At 37.7% G+C, this 20524-nt stretch overlaps 1 protein-coding gene across 2 annotated transcripts in view; it reads left to right on the forward strand.

Annotated features, from left to right (window-relative positions):
* The first annotated feature begins 6172 nt into the window (after positions 1–6172).
* Positions 6173–20524, forward strand: part of KDM5B (lysine demethylase 5B) — a 41881-nt gene continuing 27529 nt past the window's right edge. For both annotated transcript variants that reach the window (XM_058174523.1, XM_058174524.1), the window contains exons 1-5: positions 6173–6247; positions 12611–12745; positions 14274–14370; positions 17434–17543; positions 19727–19885. In XM_058174523.1, the coding sequence (XP_058030506.1) occupies positions 6215–6247; positions 12611–12745; positions 14274–14370; positions 17434–17543; positions 19727–19885 (534 nt within the window). In that variant the 5' untranslated portion in view covers positions 6173–6214. The remainder of the gene's footprint in view (positions 6248–12610; positions 12746–14273; positions 14371–17433; positions 17544–19726; positions 19886–20524) is intronic.

Below are 20524 nucleotides of genomic sequence, written 5' to 3' on the forward strand. Positions count from 1 at the left end.
TTGCACCTCCAGCACTCTGGTTTCATATTTGTATACATTTTAGCCAATCTCACCAGTGTTAAATGCCACCTACAAAACATTTTGTACAGATTTTTTTTGTATGTAGTTGACAGTGTTCAGTTTCAGTTTTTAATTAGTTTTATGACTTATTGATTTTTTGTTTTTTAAAATTTGACATATTCTAGGGCAGGGGTCCCCAACCCTGGTTCGTGAACCACTACCGGTCCGCAGCCTGTTGGAAACTGGCCTGCAAAAATTGCAGGCAAGCGTGCAAAGCTCTTTGGATTAGGTTGTGTGTACAAAATCATCCCTCCCCCACACCATTGATGCCACTGCTGCTGCTGGTTCATGGAATTGGGAAGGTTGGGGATCACTCTTCTAGGGTTTATAGAACAGGTTTTTGTTTTCTACTAGAAAATAATAAGGAATTGTACTTTGTATCATTTTGCCAGAATTAAAGTGGTGAGCTTGAAGAGTCCACCCATTTATGGAGAACATGTTGATTATTTAAAACATTGTTTTTTTTTTTTTGTTTTTTTTTTGTTTTATTCAAAAAGTTTTACAAAAATTTTTTTTTCCCCTTTCCCCCTCCTCCCCTCCTTCAACCCCTCCCCGACTTCCCGGAACGAGCACAAGGTATAGTTAAAAGTAAAACAAACATATGCTAAAAGTTTTCGTCCCAACTTAATTATACCCTACAATCATCAATTCCTAACTTCCCCCAAAAGCAATCAAAAATAATACATCATAATCATTCAAAAACAGTCTGATAACTCTTAGTCTGATATCTACGTTGAATATAGTCAATCCATTTTTTCCATTCCTTTAAGTATCTTTCTTGCGTATTGTCTTTCAAAAAGGCTGATATCTTCGCCATCTCAGCCAAATTGGCAACTTTCAATATCCATTCTTGTATTGTTGGTACTTCTTTTTTCTTCCAATATTGTCCTATTAGTAATCTTGCTGCAGTTATTAGATTTAAAATCAATTTAGTCTCAATTACTGTACAATCCGTAATAATTCCCAACAAGAAAAATTGCGGCAGGAACTTTATCTTCTTTTTCAGAACATTTTGTAAAATCCACCAAATTTTTTATTCAAAAGGCCTTTATGTCCTTACAAGTCCACCAAATGTGAAAATATGTAGCGTCATCACAATTACATCTCCAACATTTTGCTTGCATTTCTGGATACATACGATAATTTTTAGGATCTAGATGCCATCTATAAAACATTTTATAAAAATTTTCCTCAGATTCTGTGCCTGCGTGAATTTAACATTTCTAACCCAAATTCTTTCCCACGTTTCCAATAATATTGGCTCCTGAAAATTTTGTGCCCACTTTATCATACAGTCCTTTACCAAGTCCCTTTCAGAATCTATTTCAAGTAACACATTATACAATCTCTTTATATGCTCCTGAGACTGATTTCTAATTTGCTTTTCCAAAATTCCTCGTTCTGCTCTATACCAATTTTCTGATCTCCCTTCCATCTAGCATGTAATTGCTCATATTGAAACCAAGTATAATTTTTCCCTTCCTCTCTTAATACTTGCAGAGATTTTAACTGCAAATTACCTCTTTCAGTATACAAAAGATCTTTATATGTAATCATTTCCTGCTTCTGTTCTATGTTTATATTTTCTACTGTATGTCTAGGACATGCCCATATAGGAACCTTATAATTTAGTTTATAAGAGTATTTTTCCAAACACAGAAGGGCATTTCTTAGCACATGATTTTTAAAGGCCTTATCCACTTTTTGTCATAAATTAAATATGCATGCCATCCATATAACAAATCATAACCTTCTATATTCAAAATTCTGTCCTCTGTTAAATTAAACCAATCACTTATTGCAGAGAGCAGCTGCTTCATAATATAATTTAAAATTAGGCATTTTAAACCTCCCTTTCCGAGAATCTTGAATTATTTTCATTTTAACCCTAGCTTTTTACCTTCCCATATAAATTTTGTTAATTCCTTCTGCCATTCCTCAAGATTCTTATCTTTCTTAATTATTGGTATCATCTGAAAGAGGAATAAAATCTAGGTAAAACATTCATTTTAATAGCAGCAATTCTCCCAGCAAAGATAATTGCAATTTTTCCAAACAATCAACTCCTTCTGAACTTTTTGCCATAAAACCTCATAGTTATTCTTATACAATTTCACATTTGATGACGTAATATAAACCCCTAAATACTTAACCTTCTTTACAATTTCAAATCCTGTTACTTCCTCTAGTTTTTCTTTCTGTTGTCTGGCCATATTTTTTATTATCACTTTTGTCTTTTTCTGATTTACCTTAAACCCTGAGACATTCCCATATTGATCAATTATTTCCAACAAAGATTTACTAGAATTTATAGGGTTTGTTAAAGTAATCACCAAATCATCTGCAAAAGCTCTTAACTTATATTCATACTGTCTAACTCTAATTCCCTCTATCTCCTTTACTTCTCGTATTTTATCCAATAATGGTTCTAGAGTTAAAATAAACAATAATGGTGATAAAGGACATCCCTGTCTTGTTCCTTTCGCAATCTTAAAAGGTTCTGTTAAGCTACCATTGATTATAATCTGTGCTGTTTGCTCTCCATAAATTGCCCTAATTATTCTTAAAAAACCATCTCCAAATTGCATCTTTTCTATTAATTTAAATAAAAAATCCCAATGCAATCGATCAAAAGCTTTCTCTGCATCGAGAAAAATAAATGCTGCTGGAATAAAATTTTTCTTTTCTAAGTACTCCAGTAAATTAACAATCTGCCTAACATTATTCCTCATCTGTCTCCCTTTTATAAATCCAGATTGATCATTATGAATTCTTCGCTGCAGAATCAACATTAATCTATTAGCTATTATTTTAACAAAATCTTATAATCATTATTTAAAAGTGAGATTGGCCTATAATTCCCAGGTTTAGAACAATCCTGTTCCTCTTTGGTATCAATGAAATAAAAGAGGTTCTCCATGAGGGGAATTCTCCTAGTTGTATCTGATTAAATAATTCCTTAAGTGGACCTAACATCTCATCCTGTAAATTCCTATAATAACTAACTGTAAGCCCATCCGTACCAGGAGTTTTCCCATTTTTAATTGTTTAATTACCAAAATAATTTCTTCCGAGGTTATAGGCCGATTCAGTTCATCCGTTTGTTCTAAAGTTAAATTTTTAACCTTATATTCCTTCAAATATTATCAATATCCCTATTCAATATATTATCTTTAAGATATAAATTTGTATAATATTCTAAAAAAGCTTTTTTAATTTTATCCTGTTGATATCTCTCTTTACCTTTGTATTCTATTTTTTCTATAGTACGTTGTTTTTGTCTTTTCCTTAAAGTGTATGCTAACCCCCTACCAGGTCTATTTGCATTACAAAAGTATTTTGTTTGGCATATTGTATATTTGTTGCCACCTGATCAGCCATTATCATATTAAATTGATTCTGTAGTAACTTTATTGCATCTTTAAGTTTTTGATCATGTGGGTTATGTATTAATAATTGTTGTTTCTTATAAATTTCCTCTTCTAAATACCTACGCTGTCTTTGTTGCTTATTTCTCTGTCTATTATTAAGATATATTAATACACCTCTCATAAAAGCTTTACTGCAGTCCCAAACCATTTCTATCGATGTTTCATTATTCAAATTATAATCAAAAAATTCTTTCATCTGCTTTTTACATTGATTTACATTATCCTGATATCTAAACAAATTTTCATTTAATCTCCAAGTTCTTCTACCCTCTTTTCCATATTGCAATTCCATCCAAACAGGACTATGATCAGACAAACATCTTGGAAATATCTTAGTTTCTTCACCCTAAAAAGCAAATCATTAGAAATTAAAATAAAATCAATACGTGAGAAGGATTGATGCCTATCAGAGAAAAAGTTTAGTCTCTTTCCTCCAAATTCCGCAGTCTCCATACATCTCTTAACTCGAAATCTTCTATCATATCAAAAAAGGATTTAGGCAGCTTTGCATGTGCAGGTATCTTCTTGGAAGAAATTCTCTTGTCCTTTCGTGTATCTATTACTCCATTCCAATCTCCCAATATAATACACGATTTATAATCCCATAGATCAACTTATCATATAACATTCTATAAAATTTTTCTTGTTGCTGATTGGGTGCATATATACCAAGCAAGAGAGTCCTTTTGTTTCTATTGTAAGTTCAATAGCAATATATCTTCCATAAATATCTGCCTCTATTAACTTGGCTGGTATATCTTTTCTCAAATAAACCACTATGCCATGTTTTTTCTCCAAAGCTGAAGCAACAAAATGTTTACCTAACTTTGAGTTTATTAGGTACTTTTGATCTGATAATTTAATATGCGTTTCTTGTAAGCAAATAACATCATTTTTAAATTGTTTCAAATAATGAAATATTTTTCTTCTCTTCTGAGCTGAGTTCAAACCATTGACATTCCAAGTCAAGATTTTATTTGCCATTACTGGGCTGCTGAAGCCTTTGGGCAATCAACTGAAGATCGTCCTCCCGTATCTTCGGCCGTGCTCCTCCCACCGCTTCTGTAGCAGAGTCCTGAACTTTACTTTGAGTTTGTTGCTCCTTTTCTTTACGCTTAAGGGCTCCCCTCGTCAGTCTTTGTTCTTGTGGTTGTTCCTCTGATGGTAACATCACTGGAATCACCTCAGCTTCCACACCCATTTGAGTCTCTTGAATTCTTTTTTCTATTATTTCTATTTCAAATTTCAGCACTGTAGAAAGAAAATCTTTGGCCTTAAGCACTGTGTCAATACGATATCTTCTTCCCTGATAATACACTGTCAAGCCAACTGGAACCTCCCATCTAAAATTGAATCTGGTGTTTCTTAATGGAAACCTACATTTATCAAAATAAATTGTCACTTAGTAAACCATATACTGTGTTTGCATTATTACACATGTGAGTACAGTATAGTGTGAATACATTTTCCATAATGAATAAGTGTTTAGAAATATTTTCTAATGGTCATAGTGTTATTGTTCTGAACTAAGGACCAGTTTTCTCGGTCTCTGAAGCACTATATTCAGTTTATGAGCATATAGATAAGACTTTGGATATAAAGTAATAACTAGTGGCAATATAGCTGTGCTTTGTTCTTTGCATTATTCAAGGACTAAATCAATTAAATATTAATATATCGTATTAAAGATTATGCAAAATATTTTAATGTTTTTTTAAACTGTTGTGACAAACTTTTAAGTTCAAAGGATATTGTGTTATGAGCCCAAAATAAGAGTCAGATGGTGGGGAGTGAGGAAGAGAATATCGGTTGGACTCTGCAAAATAAAATTGGGGATGAGACATGAGATTCATTCAGTTTCCATGTTGTTTATTCCATGAAACTGAAGTCCAATTTCATTGCAACTTTCTCATCCCGATGGAAGGGAGTTTTAAATTGTAAAGAAGTAGTGCTTGCATATTAGCAGTAGATGAATCCAGACTGGTTGTTGTGATGGTAAAATTGTAAGTGAATTGAATTTAGTCAATTTGCATTACATTGCCTCACTGGGAAAACACAGTTGTAAATCCTAACCAGTTGAGGTCTGTAGCAGCTCATATCTTTCTTAAAGTGTTTTACAGTTAGTTACTAAATGTAGTATTTAAACATGCATGCAGTATTTATTATTTCTCAGTTAAGAAATATATCTTTTGGAAAAAAGTGAACATTTTGGTTAGTCTAGAAATGTTAATAATGCAAGACTGTCTCAGTAAAATTGTCTGGTTTTGGACCAGAAAAATGATATTCATGATTCTGTCTTGATCATTTCCCTATATTTCTATAGATTAGACTAATTAGGCAAATGCTGCAGTTCATTTAATCATTTTGTGTGTAGCTATTGCTATTGAGGCTAATAGAACTGGAGAGGTATCTTGTGCACATTTTCTTCATTACCACTTATCATAGTTACTACATAGTCATAGTTACTGTGACGGGAACATATAAACAATTTTCCATTTTCATCCTAAACAGTCAGAGTCATTTTGGTTACTGTGTTACTCAAAATCTACTTTTTGCAGATGTGTTTGAAAATAAAACCTGAAGGATTTTTTTAAGGGCCATTCTAAAATTGAATGATTTTCAAATGACTACTTGTGGCCTCCATTTACAAGGTCACAGTTCCTTTAAGTTGTAACTCTCCAAGCTCTCTCTTGCAATAGGCACCAGACATTTGTTCCAAACTGATGTGTTTAGTGGATGATGCAGTTCTGGAAAAGGTATGTTTGACATGACTTTTTGAATGACATCCCTTCCCATCTTTGTTCTAAACCATTTTGGATGCTCTCTGGATCATCTCCTATGCAAAATATTTAAATTGCATATTCTGTATATTAATCATTATTTAAATGAATCTTATTGTTTTTCTATCTTACTTGTTCCTGGTTCAATTCTACTTTTGATCATAAAACATTTTTAAGATTTATATATATATCCAAGGACTTGGATCTATAAAATCTATTTAATTTATTTTGTTTATTTATACATATTGGTGAAATATTTCTACTTAAATAAAAGATCAAATTCTGCTGCTCAATACAATGTAGGCAAATGCTAGTATAATGACATTTTAATACATACACATAAAAAACTTTGATACAGAAGAATTGGTGAAAAGAAACTAAATTAGTATTACCACATATTTATATCTGCTAAATTTACTTGATACAGAAAAACGTTTATGGTATTAAAATATATTTCCTTATTTCGGCAGGAATTATGTTCAGCTATGATAATAGAAGAATGCTTATGGCTCTTACTAATTAGTGAAATTGGAGTCATTAGGATATAGCAATTGATATATTAGATTTTGATATTTTCTCTGAAAAATTCTAAGGATTTACTTTCCTCTGGTTTTCTCACATTAAATTCTAGAATGAGAAAAGGATAGATGGCAGTTAAGAAGCAAAAAGAAAATTTTAGATTGAGTCATACTTTTCACAAAACATTTCTGACTGGTAACTTTTTTCCTCAATGTTGAAATGGTATTAGAAAAAAATTCTAATTTTGAACAATATGAAAGCTTATATGTAGTTTAAAATGAATTGCACCAAATATTCTCAATTTTAAAGTATGCTTTTGAGTTAAACTGCAGGTATTTCTGATTTTTTTTAAATAGATTATAAACATGATAGTTTTGATTGTTCATTTATATTTCTTTTCTTGAAATGTGGTAAAGAGATGAACAAATTCTTACTTGTGATAAATGTTTATCAGAATTCACGTGTTCGTATTTTAATTGTTAAGTTTTATGTCAGAAGAGCTGTATGGAGTTTTTACTCCACTTGTACCCTTAACTAGTTCCTGACTTTCCATTGTTGATATATGTGCCTATCTTGCCTCATCTTTCTTTTTTCTTTTTTAACTTGGCAATAGTTTCTCCATTTCATTCTGTTCAATATTGAATTTTTAAAACTCTGCAAAATGAGGTAATCATGCATTTTGTAGAACTTTGCTATAATATTTTTTCCCTCAGAATAGACAGACAGGTATAATTTCATTTGTTCTGATACTCTTAGAATGTAATGATTTGCAAAAATAGCATGCAGAAAAATGTCTGTGCTATTAGAGTATGTAATATACCTTTTTAAGATACCTTAAACAGGCAATTCCTGGGTCCTCTTCCATGTGAAATATTGTAGATTTTTTTATCAGCATCAGTATCATCATTCCATTCAAGTAAAAGGGGATAACTGGCCTATGGAGAGACCTATTTGTCAATAATAAGGAGTTTTTTTTCTTAAGAATCAGAAAATAGAAATATGTTTATAAGCAAATAAAAATGTTGCAAATAAGGGGCATTAAAATGACGGTTTTTGCTTCATTTTTAAGAATCCAGTTTGGCAGATACTTTGCATCTGTCATTACAATGCATATACTGTGGGAATAGTATATTGTCTCAGCAGATAGCAGCATCTGTTTTGGGGCTAAAGAGTTAAATAGGTTGGTTTGATTGATGTGTGGATACGATACTTCCAGGTAGTATTGAGCATATAGATTAAGCCAGCGGCCCCCAACCTTTTGGGCACCAGGAACTGATTCCATGGAGAGAGGTTTCTCCGTGGACCGGAAGGGGCGTGGATTCATATGCTGCCTGCATCCCGCAGATGGGGCTTCACTTGTTTGCATGCCCGGTTTCTGGCATGCCATGGACTGATGTTGTGGTCTGTCAGCAGCCTATGGAGCTGGCAACGGAGTCGGACAGTGAGGAGGCTGAGGTGAGGCCAGGGCCATCGGGAAGTGAGGTGCGGACTCCAGAGCCTCCAGAGACTGATAGTAGTGAGGCAGAGGAACAGGAGGAGCCTGTTCCTAATGCACGCATGAGAAGAGCTGCCAGAAGGCAAGAGCAGCTCAAGCAGAGAGGACAGCTCGGGAGTAGGGCCAAGAGATGATTGGCCCCTCCCATAAGGCTTAAAACAGACCAGCACCGGCATTTCAGCTTTGCCGGAAAACAACGTTGTAGCTGCGTCTTCTGCTTTGTATATGTCTTTGTTTTTGTGGCTTCTGTATGTTTGCCAGGAAGGGCCTTTAGCAGTTTGCCTAATTGGATTAAGGTTTGTGAGATAACTGAGGAATTTGTGTTGGGAGGCATTTGTTTTACTTTGAGTTGAATGACGCTGGGAATGAAGTAATTCCCAGCTGTTTGAATAAAGTTTGTTTTTCACGGACTAAGTTTATTACTACCTACTTGGGCCTGGGGCACAACAACCGGTGCCAGTCCACAGACTGGGGGTTGCCCACTCCTGGATTAGCAATATCATACAACTTCTACTTATTGTCCAGAAATTTACATGGATGTATACACAGAATCCACCAAGAGTTGAGTTTGACTTGAAAGAAACTTTAACGAAACATAAAGGGTTAAATATATATCTTTGTCTTTGTTTTGGAACATTATTTATACACTTGACACTGATAAAAACAGAATTCGATATTCCTAACCTTCATAGTATAAAAGCATCTCGAACAAAATGCTTGTTACTATGATGGAATATCAGTATATTTCCAGTTAATACATTTCACATCTTAGGAAACTAGATACATACTATAATACTAGATGAAGTTGAACTAACATAATTTGTGATGCATCTGCATTGTCAGGAAGTCATATGGCAAGGGTTGCCACAACCATGTGATCTCGTTGTCCAGGTATTGCCTATTCATTGGATTGTAAAAGTGGGGCTGCTACATACCAAAATATATTCTAACCTGCACTTGTGTCCATTTAGCATCTGTTCACATTAAGAGCACTGTTTTGAAATAAGCTTGGGAGTAAATATGCAGTCAGTAAGGATATCAAGGACTAATAGTTCTGATTTGTGTGATGCTCGGTAACTTAATGGCAGTACTTTATATTGGTTGGTGCTTAATTATTTTAATGGTTATGCGTAAAACACCATTATTTACTTAAAATTTATTGAGATATGAGCAACTGTTGCCTATTTTGATCCAGAAAAAGCTGCCAATGTGATTTTTTTGGGCTTTTCAGTGAAAGACTAGATCCATATCCTTCACTCCAAGGTGTAAGAAGGATTCTAACAACAATAATGTGCCTTGTAACTGTTAAGTAAACAATAATAGATGAGCAGACTAATCCAACTTCTCAGAAGAAGAATGCTATCCTCTCTGTTGACACTGAAATTGCAGAAAAAGAAAGCCAGAATCTAAACTTCAAATTCCCTATGTATAGATCCCATATTTGAAAGCAAAGTCACTTGCTGAAATTTTGTCTTTAATTTTTTCACTAATCTTATTGCTTTGAACTCAAGAATAATAATTTTTTCTGTTCGTCTTTAGTCTTTGTTGTTAAGGTAATTGTTATAAGACTCTGTATCTATTCTTTCAGGGAGGAGTTACACACTGCCTAGGCTGTTTTTTTCCAATGCTTGAAAATGTAATGAGAACATGAGACTTTCAGTGTACTAAGATGTTGTTTCTCATACAACCTTTTATTGTCTCTAGACACTGATTTAGACCCTGTAGCGTCTTACCTGTTTCAGATTGATCACACTAATTTGTTGACCAATGACATACTGCCCTGCATCTGCAGATAATCTTGTTCAATAATTTTATAATTTTATTATTATTTTTAAATCATAGCAGTTAACTACTGTATAGACAGGCCATTACAGTGCAAACAGCATATTGTATGTAACTTTCCAGAAATAGACTCTTATGAGTGGGGTACATCAGTGCCTGTTTCAGGAAACTGAAATTGCCCTATCCCTTCAAACAATTGTTAACTGGCTAGAGTCCTCCTTCACCTCATCTCTTTGACCAGCTTTCATTGGCTGTTGTGGGCAAAAATCTAATGCATAATTAAGTCCCAAAGTTGCTTTTTCAAAAGCCATACCATCACAGTCATCTTTCTGGAGGCTTTAATTTGGAGGCACACAGGTCTGAAACGTGACAAACCCCATAGCCCCAAGAACTCTAACCATTTTCTTAAGGGTAACTGGCTCAAACTCTTTCTGGGTAACTAAGCTCTGGTGTGTTCCTGACATTTCCAAAGGATTTTTCCAACTGAAATTTATCTTCAAATGAAGTTAGGTGACTTTATCTGATAGATATACTGAAAACATTCCTCACATTGGCCTTGCAGGGGTTCCCTTAGTTCTTGTTTTTCCATATAGAGCTACTGGCGACAATCTGCAGACACAATAGCTTTGTGCTCTTAACATCACAAAGTAAGTCCTCACAAAGGTTCTTACCTTGAGATAATTGGCTTTATCTAGATGTCCCTTGTGTCACTTCACCTTTTATAGCTCCTCAATAAACCAAGGAAGTCTGCAGGAACCACAAACACAGTTTGTATAGATATGATCCTGTCCAGGTTGCATGCTCATTCCAAACTGTGACCAAAGTCTTGACCAAACAATATCTTTCTGTATCTTCCAGTTTAGAGTGAGCGAAATTCAGCAATGTTATTGAAATGAGAGCAATTGAGATTCAGTCATTCACTTATGAATAAAATACATTGGAAGAAGAGGGGCTTGAAATTAATTCATAGTTAAAAATTCCAAATAAAAAATCTGATTGTGTAATTGTTGTAAAAAGTTTAAAGCCTTGCACGAGACTTCAAAAATCAGTTTTTATGTTTGTTAATTATCAACAATTGGATATACTATATTCTTTCTTAATTTCTGTTACTTAAAGAATGTAGTTTTTTTTTGGTGTCTTAAATTTTACTTACGTTTTCTAAATGTTGGTAATACATCTTGTTAACCTTTAACATCTGGTTCAACTGATTCAATTCTCCATTCAATTATGAAATGCTGTTTGGTGATCTTGGGCCAGTCATTATATATAATTTAAGCTCAGGGTAATTGAAGTGCTAGAAAGGAAAACGTGTTTTCTTGAACTCATTAAAGAAAAGGTTGGATATTAATATAGTAATAAAACGTGAATGAATAAAAAAAACATTAATATGATTATTACTATTTATTTATGTGCTACCATACTTGACAAATGGTCTTCTCTATCAATGCTTTATGACCCTACTGCTTGAAGCAGTACCGGAGCCAAACACATACATACACAGAGAAATTTTTCATTATACTATTTTGAATAACTTCTGAGTCAGACAAACTCAACATATCCCATGAGTATAAATGGCTAAGTCAATGATACCCTGATTGGGGTTCAGAGTACATTTAGGGCACACTTATTTATCTCTTAGCTAGTAAAAATCATCTGGTCCATAGCAGTTCTTAAAAGTAGGTAAATACAACCTCAGACGAACAGCAATACATGACACCATGTCGTCATTTATTTTAAAAAAAGATGGAAAATGTGTGAAGAACTAACTACACCCTTACTGCTTCCATAGGTATGAAGAGACTAAGTAGCAGGCCAGGTACTACTAATCAAGTGCCCTTGATCAATTGATCATTATCATGACTGGAGTTTGCTGATCTCCAGCATTGAGGTGTGTGTTAATACCATACCAAAGAGTAAAAACATCAACTATTATCTTAGAGAAGCAATTGTTGCTGCCCATCAATCTGGGAAGAGTTCTAAGGCCATTCCCAAACAATTTAAGTCCATCATTCTACAGTGAGGAAGATTATTCTCAAATAGAAAACATTCAGGATAGTTGCCAATCTTTCCAGGAATGGATTTCCCAGCAAATTTACTCCAAAGTCGACAGTGCAGTTATCAGAGATATTGGGAAAAAAATCCCAGACTCTACAGGCCTCAGCATGGTTGGTTTGGAACAGTTGCTAGGAGAAAGCCTCTTACTTCTAAAAAGAACATGGCAGGATAGCTTAGGTTTGCAAATTTGCATCTGAACTTCTGGAACATTGTCCTTTGGACAGATGGGACTAAAGTGCAGATGTTTGGTCATGTTTGGCTATGTTTAGCAAAACACAGCATATCAGCACAATCATCTCATACCAACTGCCAAGCATCGTGGTGGAGGGATGATAATTTCGATTTGTTTTACAGCTACAGGACCTGGGCATCCCAATTGATACAATCATGTAATAATACTTTCTTTTAAAAGCTTAACGTAATTTTAATGTCAATGGGACTTCTATATGAAATGCAAAGAAATAATTCATTTTTGCTTGCTTTTCTAGTGTTTTCAGAAGCCAGATATTACCAGTGGTACAAAGGAAAAAGAATATAAACCCCATGATATTCCTCAGAGACAATCCGTTCAACCATCTGAAACTTGCCCTCCTGCACGTCGTGCAAAACGCATGAGATCGGAGGTAAGATTGATTTTGTATGTGTGATCATTGTAAGAAGGTCATAATATAGAAGTTTCATCCATTGCCAGAAATTAAAGAGCATGATCTCTTAGGTTTACGGATTATGTCTGAAGTTGTTATGATAAACACAGCTGCTGTTGTGGTCTAATTTAACCACATTTGAAAAGATTATTGTTATTTAATTAAATGTATTGGTGGCCCAACTCCAGTGCATGTCTTAGAGATAGCATATTCTTCCCACAGTACAGTATTGGTGGAAACAACTACTTTTAACTGTTACTATAAACTATTAGCAGTAATGCTTAGTGTGAATATAATGGTTCAGATCACTGGCCATCTGAGCCCAGATTTGGAGTATTTAGCCTGTGTTCATAGCATGGAATGTGTTTTTTTGCAGTGCTTTGGTGAGCGCATTATATTAAGCTATAAAATGATGTGTTTCCTATTGGCTTATAATGTGTAAACTATGGCTTATTTAACATAAAATATTTTAAGAATTATGACTTGGCATAATGTGTGGATCAAATTTTTCTATTCTGTAAATATCTTTTATAACAATCATATATGGTAATTCGGTATTATCACTAATATTTCTAAGTCATTATTTCCAATCACTCAAAGTAGTGTACACAGAAAAATAACAGGATTCAAAAAATTCATAACAGTGCATATTACAATGGGATGACTACTGGGGGAGATGTCAGAATCTCCCAAATTCTCTATTCACTAAGTCAAGGTTTTTACAGAAATTCATTAGAGCGGATCTAATTTTTATAATCTGCTTTAAAGAGGGCAAACTAATTGTGAAATGTTGATGTCAGAGTAGAAGTTGAACAAATTTATAAATCTTTGAAATCTATAACCAATTTAATTTGACTTCTACTACTCAGTATTGCTTTGAATTAAAGCTTTGATCTGTGACCAAATTAGCTTTACTAAAAATTCTGGGTATTTGGTTCCCTGATTTACCACTTGTGTGAATTGTTACTTTGTAATTTTAACAACATGCAGATGATTTAGAGCACTTCATTATAAATGTTTTAAAACATTTTATAATTTTAATTCATTACTTTTGAATTAATTGCCATCTTGATTTAAACGTACTCAAAATCCTGTGCATGAGCAGTGTCAGTATATAAAATTCTTCACTATTATAAAGGTCCTTGTCTAAGTAATTTCTTACGTTTTAGACTTAGAAATGCTAAATCAGAACTATGGGATGCTCCATGCAAACGTTCTTCAACATTGTTATTACATTACCACAAGAAAGCATTAATTGCTAGCAGCTGAGAAAAGAAGCTAAACTCCCCATCTTCCTTTATCTTCACATTAATTTTACTTGTCTTTAGTAGTTTAATTATAGTGTAATTCTTATTCACAATGAAAGCTGAACTCACACAAGAATGACACATTAAGTGTAAATAGGAAAAGTCTATTGTTGGTATGAAATCAGTTTCCAGCAGGTTAATTTAAGAGTAAATAAATGTTAAAATGAAAAAAATGTTAAACTTATTTTTTTTCTTACAAGGCTACTAATATTAAAGCTGAGATTGAAGAAACTGCAGAGACCAAAACTCATAATTTAAGGCGCAGAATGGGGAGCACTCCAATAAAGCCTGACAATGGTAAGCTTATAAGTGAAAATTACATTGTTGTTACATTAATGTTAATGTTTATTCAATTTCTATACCGCCCTTCTCCCGAAGGACTCAGGGCGGTTTACAGCCAACTAAGAACAATAAATACAAAAATTAAAAACACATTTAAAAGAATAATTTAGATAGGCTGAATGTACTAAAAACTATTAAAATCCCCATTAAAATTATTAGGCGAGTCCTGCACGATGGAATAAAAGCGATTTCAAGTCACGCGGTCCCGTAAGTAACTCGGTCCTAAGCCATGGAGCGCTTTAAAGGTGAGAACCAAAACCTTGAATTGCACCTGGAAGGCAACCGGCAGCCAGTGCAGCCTGCGCAGGATAGGTGTTATATGGGAGCTTCGAGTCGCTCCCTCAATCACCTGCGCGGCTGCATTCTGGACCAGCTGGAGCCTCCGGGTACTCTTCAAGGGGAGCCCCATGTAGAGAGCATTGCACAAATCCAGGCGGGAAGTGACAAGGGCATGAGTGACTGTGCATAGGGAATCCCAGTCCAGGAAGGGATGTAACTGGCGTATCAGGCGTACCTGATAAAAAGCTCCTCTGGCAACGGCTGTCATATGTTCTTCTAACGACAGCCATGCATCCAGAAGGACTCCTAGATTACGAACCTTCTCCATGGGGGCCAAAGATTCCCACAGTCAGCGATGGCCTCAGCTGATTATACCAGGATGCTGGCATCCACAGCCACTCGGTCTTGGCTGGGTTGAGCTGGAGCCTGTTTTTCCCCATCCAGACCCGTACGGCCTCCAGGCACTGGGACATCACTTCAATGGCTTCACTCAGGTGATTTGGGGTGGAAATGTACAGCTGTGTATCATCAGCGTACAGATGACACCTCACCCCAAAACCACGGATGATCTCACTCAGCGGCTTCATATAGATGTTGAACAAGAGGGGCGAGAGAACCGACCCTTACGGCACCCCACATAAGAGGCGCCTCGCGGCCAATCTCTGCCCCCCTGCCAACACCGTCTGCGATTGGTCGGAGAGGAAGGAGGAGAACCACTGGAAAACGGTGCCCCCCACTCCTAACCCCTCCAGCCGTCGCAGCAGGATACCATGGTCAATGGTATCAAAAGCCGCTGAGAGATCTAACAGGACCAGGGCAGAGGAACAACCCCTGTCCCGGGCCCTCCAGAGATCATCAACCAGTGCGACCAATGCCGTCTCCGTGCTGTATCCAGGCTGGTAACCGGACTGGCACGAGTCTAGATAGACAGTTTCCTCCAGGTACCAAGGAAGCTGATCCGCCACCACACTCTCAACAACCTTCACCACAAAGCAAAGGTTGGAGACTGGACGATAATTTGCTAAAACAGTTGGGTCCAGGGAAGGCTTCTTGAGGAGGGGCCTCACCACCGCCTCTTTCAAGACGGTAGGGAAGACACCCTCCATCAAAGAAGCATTCACAATTCCCTGGAGCCAACCTCGTGTAACCTCCTGTGTGGCCAGCACCAACCAGGAGGGACACGGGTCCAATAAACATGTGGTTGCATTCAGCCTCCTCAGTATCCTGTCCATGTCCTCGGGAACCACAGCATCAAACCCATCCCATGCAATATCTCCAAGATCTGCCTCCGTCGTCCCACCCGGATCCACCCAAATTGCATCCAGCCCGTCCCGGATATGAGTGACTTTATCGTGCAGATATTTTCCAAAGTCCTCAGCCCGTCCCTGCAAGGGATCGTCCCTAGCTCCCTGAACAAGGAGGGAGCAGGTCACCCTAAACAGAGCGGCTGGGCGATTATCTGCCGATGCAATAAGAGCGGCGAAATACTGCCGTTTCACCGTTCTTATTGCCACTAGATAGGTCTGAATATAAGACCTAACTAGTGTTCGATCAGATTCAGAGCGGCTGGTCCTCCAGGCGCTCTCTAGGCGTCTTTTCCGGCGTTTCATCTTTCTCAGCCCCTCAGAATACCAAGGGGCTGGTTGAGATCGACGCCGGGTTAGAGGCCGCAAAGGCACAACCTGGTCTAAGGCCCCCACCGCCGCCTGTTCTCAGACGGCGACCAGTTCCTCAGCCGAGCCGTGGGCTAGGTCCTCAGGAATTGGCCCAAGCTCCGTCAGAAACCTCTCTGGGTCCATCAGGCGCCTGCGACGGAACCAACGAGTCAGTTCCGTCTCCCTGCAGTGTGGGTTGGTGGTTCGAAAGTCCAGCCGAAGGAGAAAATGATCCGACCATGACAAGGGTTGAGTCACTAAATCCCCTAATTCAAGATCATTTAGCCACTGTCCAGAGACAAAAAGTCCAGCGTGTTTCCCCCTGTGTGCGTGGGACCATCAACTACTTGGGTCAAGTCCAAGGCCGTCATGGAAGCCATGAACTCCTGAGCTGCAACAGATGCTTCACCGGTCGATGGCAGGTTGAAATCCCCCATGACCATAAGTCTGGGGGTATCAACCGCCACCCCGGCTATCACCTCCAACAGCTCGGGCAGGGCAGCTGTCATGCCGCAAGGAGCCAGGTACGTGAGCAGCAAACCCACCTGTATCCCATGACCCCACTTCACACAGAGGAATTCATAGCTAGCTATCTGTGGTACAGTGACCTCCCTTGGTCTCAGAACCTCGTTAATAACAACCGCCACCCCTCCACCCCTACCCTGGGCCCTCGGCTGATGAAATGCACGGAAGCCTGGTGGGCACATTTCGACAAGGGGTGCCCCCCCCTTCCGTGCCCAACCAGGTCTCCGAAATGCCCATCAGGTCCGCACCCCCAATCACTAAAACGTAGTTTCCCCTTAAGGTTGTAGCTAGGTCTTGCAGTGTATATTGCTCAAAGTTCTGTGTGGTCTTTCATTTAAATAAAATTTAAATTTTTATAAATATTTTCTTGTTTACAAAATTGGAAGACCTTCGTTATAAAAAGAATTTGTTATACTCCAATTTACTTTTTAAAATCACCTATCTTTAATGTGTATGTTTCTACAGATTAAATAAAAATCAGTTTTTCAACTAAATTTTCTTTAATGGATTTACCTCTATTCCAAATGCTTAGGCTAGTGTTAATGTTTTGCCTTAATAGATAAAGAACCTCAAGCTATAGTGAAACGAGAAGGTGTTGAGAAAAAACAGTGGCTTTGGGAAGCAGATAGAGAAAAATCAAAGGGACGTTCTAAGAAAAATTTTAATTCTGTGAGTATGTTTATTTGGGATTTTTCATGCTAATTATAAAAATACTATGCACATTTAGTGTAGATAACTGAAAGATAATTCCTCAAGTTTTACAAAAACAAAGTGCCAACACTAACACTGCTAAACAAATAATTCCCTCAACATTGTCGAACTAGTTACTAGGTCTGCATTAGTATTAAACTTCTCATCGTTCCTATCACCCATCTCCTCCCACTTATGACTGTATGACTGTAACCTTGTTGCTGGTATCCTTAAGATTTATATTGACTATGTACCCTATGACTATGTACCTTGTGATTCTTGACGAATGTAACTTTTCGTTTATGTACACTGAGAGCGTTGTCATCTAGTCTAATCTCCTGCTTAAGTAGGGGACCCTATAATGTGCCATGTATAATCTCGAATCACTCCAGAATTTTTTCCATGTTTTTAATATAACATACTCTATAATCTGTACAATTCAATTGAAAAAAAAATCTAGGGCACGGGTGTCAAATTCATGGTGTCACGTCATCACATGACATTTTGCAACATTTTTCCCATTCATGAAGCTGGGGTGGGCGTGTCCTATATGTGATGCATCTGGCTGCCAGTTTGACACCCCTGATCTGGGGGGAAATAATAAAAATGTACAATAATGTGATTGCATAAAGATGAACACCCTTAAACTAATACTTCATTGAAACATATTTTGATTTTATGACCACATTCAAACTTTTGGGATAGGAGCCTATCAGCATGGCATATCTTGTCTTGGGAATGGCCGTTGCCAACTTCTGGTGGAGTTGGCAAACAGGCCATTTTCGCCTCCCAGACTCCTAGAGAGGCTCTGAGGCTGGGGACAGCAAAAAGGCCTTCCAATCCCACCGAAGTTGGCAAACAGGCCATTTTCGCCTCCCAGACTCCTAGAGAGGCTCTGAGGCTGAAAATGGCCCGTTTGCCAACTTCTGGTGGGATCGGAAGGCCCGTTTTTTTCTGTCCCCAGTCTCCAGAGCTTTTCTAGCAGTCTGGGGAGGGCGAAAACGGCCTCCCCCCACCCGGAGGCCCTCTGGAGGCTGAAAATGGCCCGTTTGCCAACTTCTGGTGGGATCGGAAGGCCCGTTTTTTACTGTCCCCAGCCTCCAGAGCCTCTCTAGGAGTCTGGGGAGGGGGAAACCAGCCTTTCCTATCCCCCTGGAGGCCCTCCGGAGGCCAAAAACAGCCTGTTTGCCAACTTCTGGTGGAGTTGGCAAACAGGCCATTTTTGCCCTCCCCAGATTCTTAGAGAGGCTCTGAAGGCTGGGGACAGCAAAAAAAGGGCCTTCCAATCCCACCGGAAGTTGGCAAACGGGCCATTTCTGGCCTCCAGAGGGCCTCCGGGGAGGGAGGCTGTTTTCGCCCTCCCCAGACTCCTAGAGAGGCTCTGGAGGCTGGGGACAGCAAAAAAAGGGCCTTCCAATCCCACCGGAAGTTGGCAAACGGGCCATTTCTGGCCTCCAGAGGGCCTCTGGGGAGGGAGGCCGTTTTCGCCCTCCCCAGACTCCTAGAGAGGCTCTGAAGGCTGGGGACAGCAAAAAAAGGGCCTTCCAATTCCACCAGAAGTTGGCAAACGGGCCATTTCTGGCCTCCAGAGGGCCTCCGGGTGGGGGGAGGCCGTTTTCGCCCTCCCCAGACTGCTAGAAAAGCTCTGGAGACTGGGGACAGCGAAAAAAACGGGCCTTCCCAATTACCCCCCGCTCCCCGAGGCCCTCTGGAGGCAGGAAACAGCCTGTTTCCCTACTTCTGGTGTGCACGCCGAAGCTGAGCTTGCGTGCCCACTGATATGGCAGATGTGCCATAGGTTCGCCATCACAGTTATGGGGTATGCACAATTATGCAGCCACATTATTCTAGATTTTTATTTTTCCCCTAAAAGATTTCAATTTGTTTTTCAATTGAATTATACAGCTTTTATGTCATACTAAAGGTGAAAAAAATTCTGAAGTGATTTATTTTGATCTGATTTTTTTACATCACCAAAAACACATTTTAATGGGTATGTAGACTTTCTGTATCCACTGTATGTTGTTCAGTAAAAACAACTATGTTCTAATATAAATATGAGATGTTTATATAATTGTTTTGGTCTGGTTTTCATACTGTGAGCAGTAGAGTAAAATATTAAATATTGGAATTTTTTTTTTACCACAACTTTCTTTTAATAGGTGGATTTGTATGTATGCTTATTATGTGGCAGTGGAAGCGATGAAGATCGTTTGCTCCTATGTGATGGCTGTGATGATAGTTATCATACTTTTTGCTTGATACCACCTCTTCATGATGTTCCCAAGGGAGATTGGAGATGTCCCCAGTGTCTAGCTCAGGTAATATAGCTTATAGCTTTTTTTCTAAAAGATAAGATTATCATTATTAAAAAACAATTGTATGAAACAAAAGTATGTTTTTCTTTGATTTGACCCTTATGTTAGATAATGCATCTCATTTTTTATTTCCCCATAACTCTGTTTAATAGTAACCTCCCTCATCACTATGAGAGCCAATCTATTCACAGTTCATTATTCAGTTAATTGATTCCAATTGGGGGAAGGGGATTGAGTTCAGTGCCCCTACTCTATAGGTTGACTGAGGACTTTATACTCTTTTGATCCAAATTAGCAGGTACATAAAACTGCTGGGTGAGAGGCTGTGGTGGCCTCGATGGAGAAGAATAGGTTTTGACTGAACCCTGGTGAGACCAAATCACTGTAGGTCCTAAAACCTCCTGAATTTGGAGATTTTCCATTCTTAACTGGAATGGGATAGTCCTCCCTAGGCAGTGTCAGTGAGCAATTTGCATTTTTCTTATACTCATGGTTCTTGTTCAAGTAGCAGATGGCAGGTGTAGTTAAGTTTTGCACAGATTCATATTCTATGCCAATCATGTCTGTTTCTGGAAAGAGAGTTATTCATGGTTATTTGTGTCCTTTGTCACCATCCATTTGGATTACTGTAATATGGGCAAC

This window comes from Ahaetulla prasina, chromosome 3 (assembly GCF_028640845.1).
Source record: "Ahaetulla prasina isolate Xishuangbanna chromosome 3, ASM2864084v1, whole genome shotgun sequence".
Classification (NCBI taxonomy): Eukaryota; Metazoa; Chordata; class Lepidosauria; order Squamata; family Colubridae; genus Ahaetulla; species Ahaetulla prasina.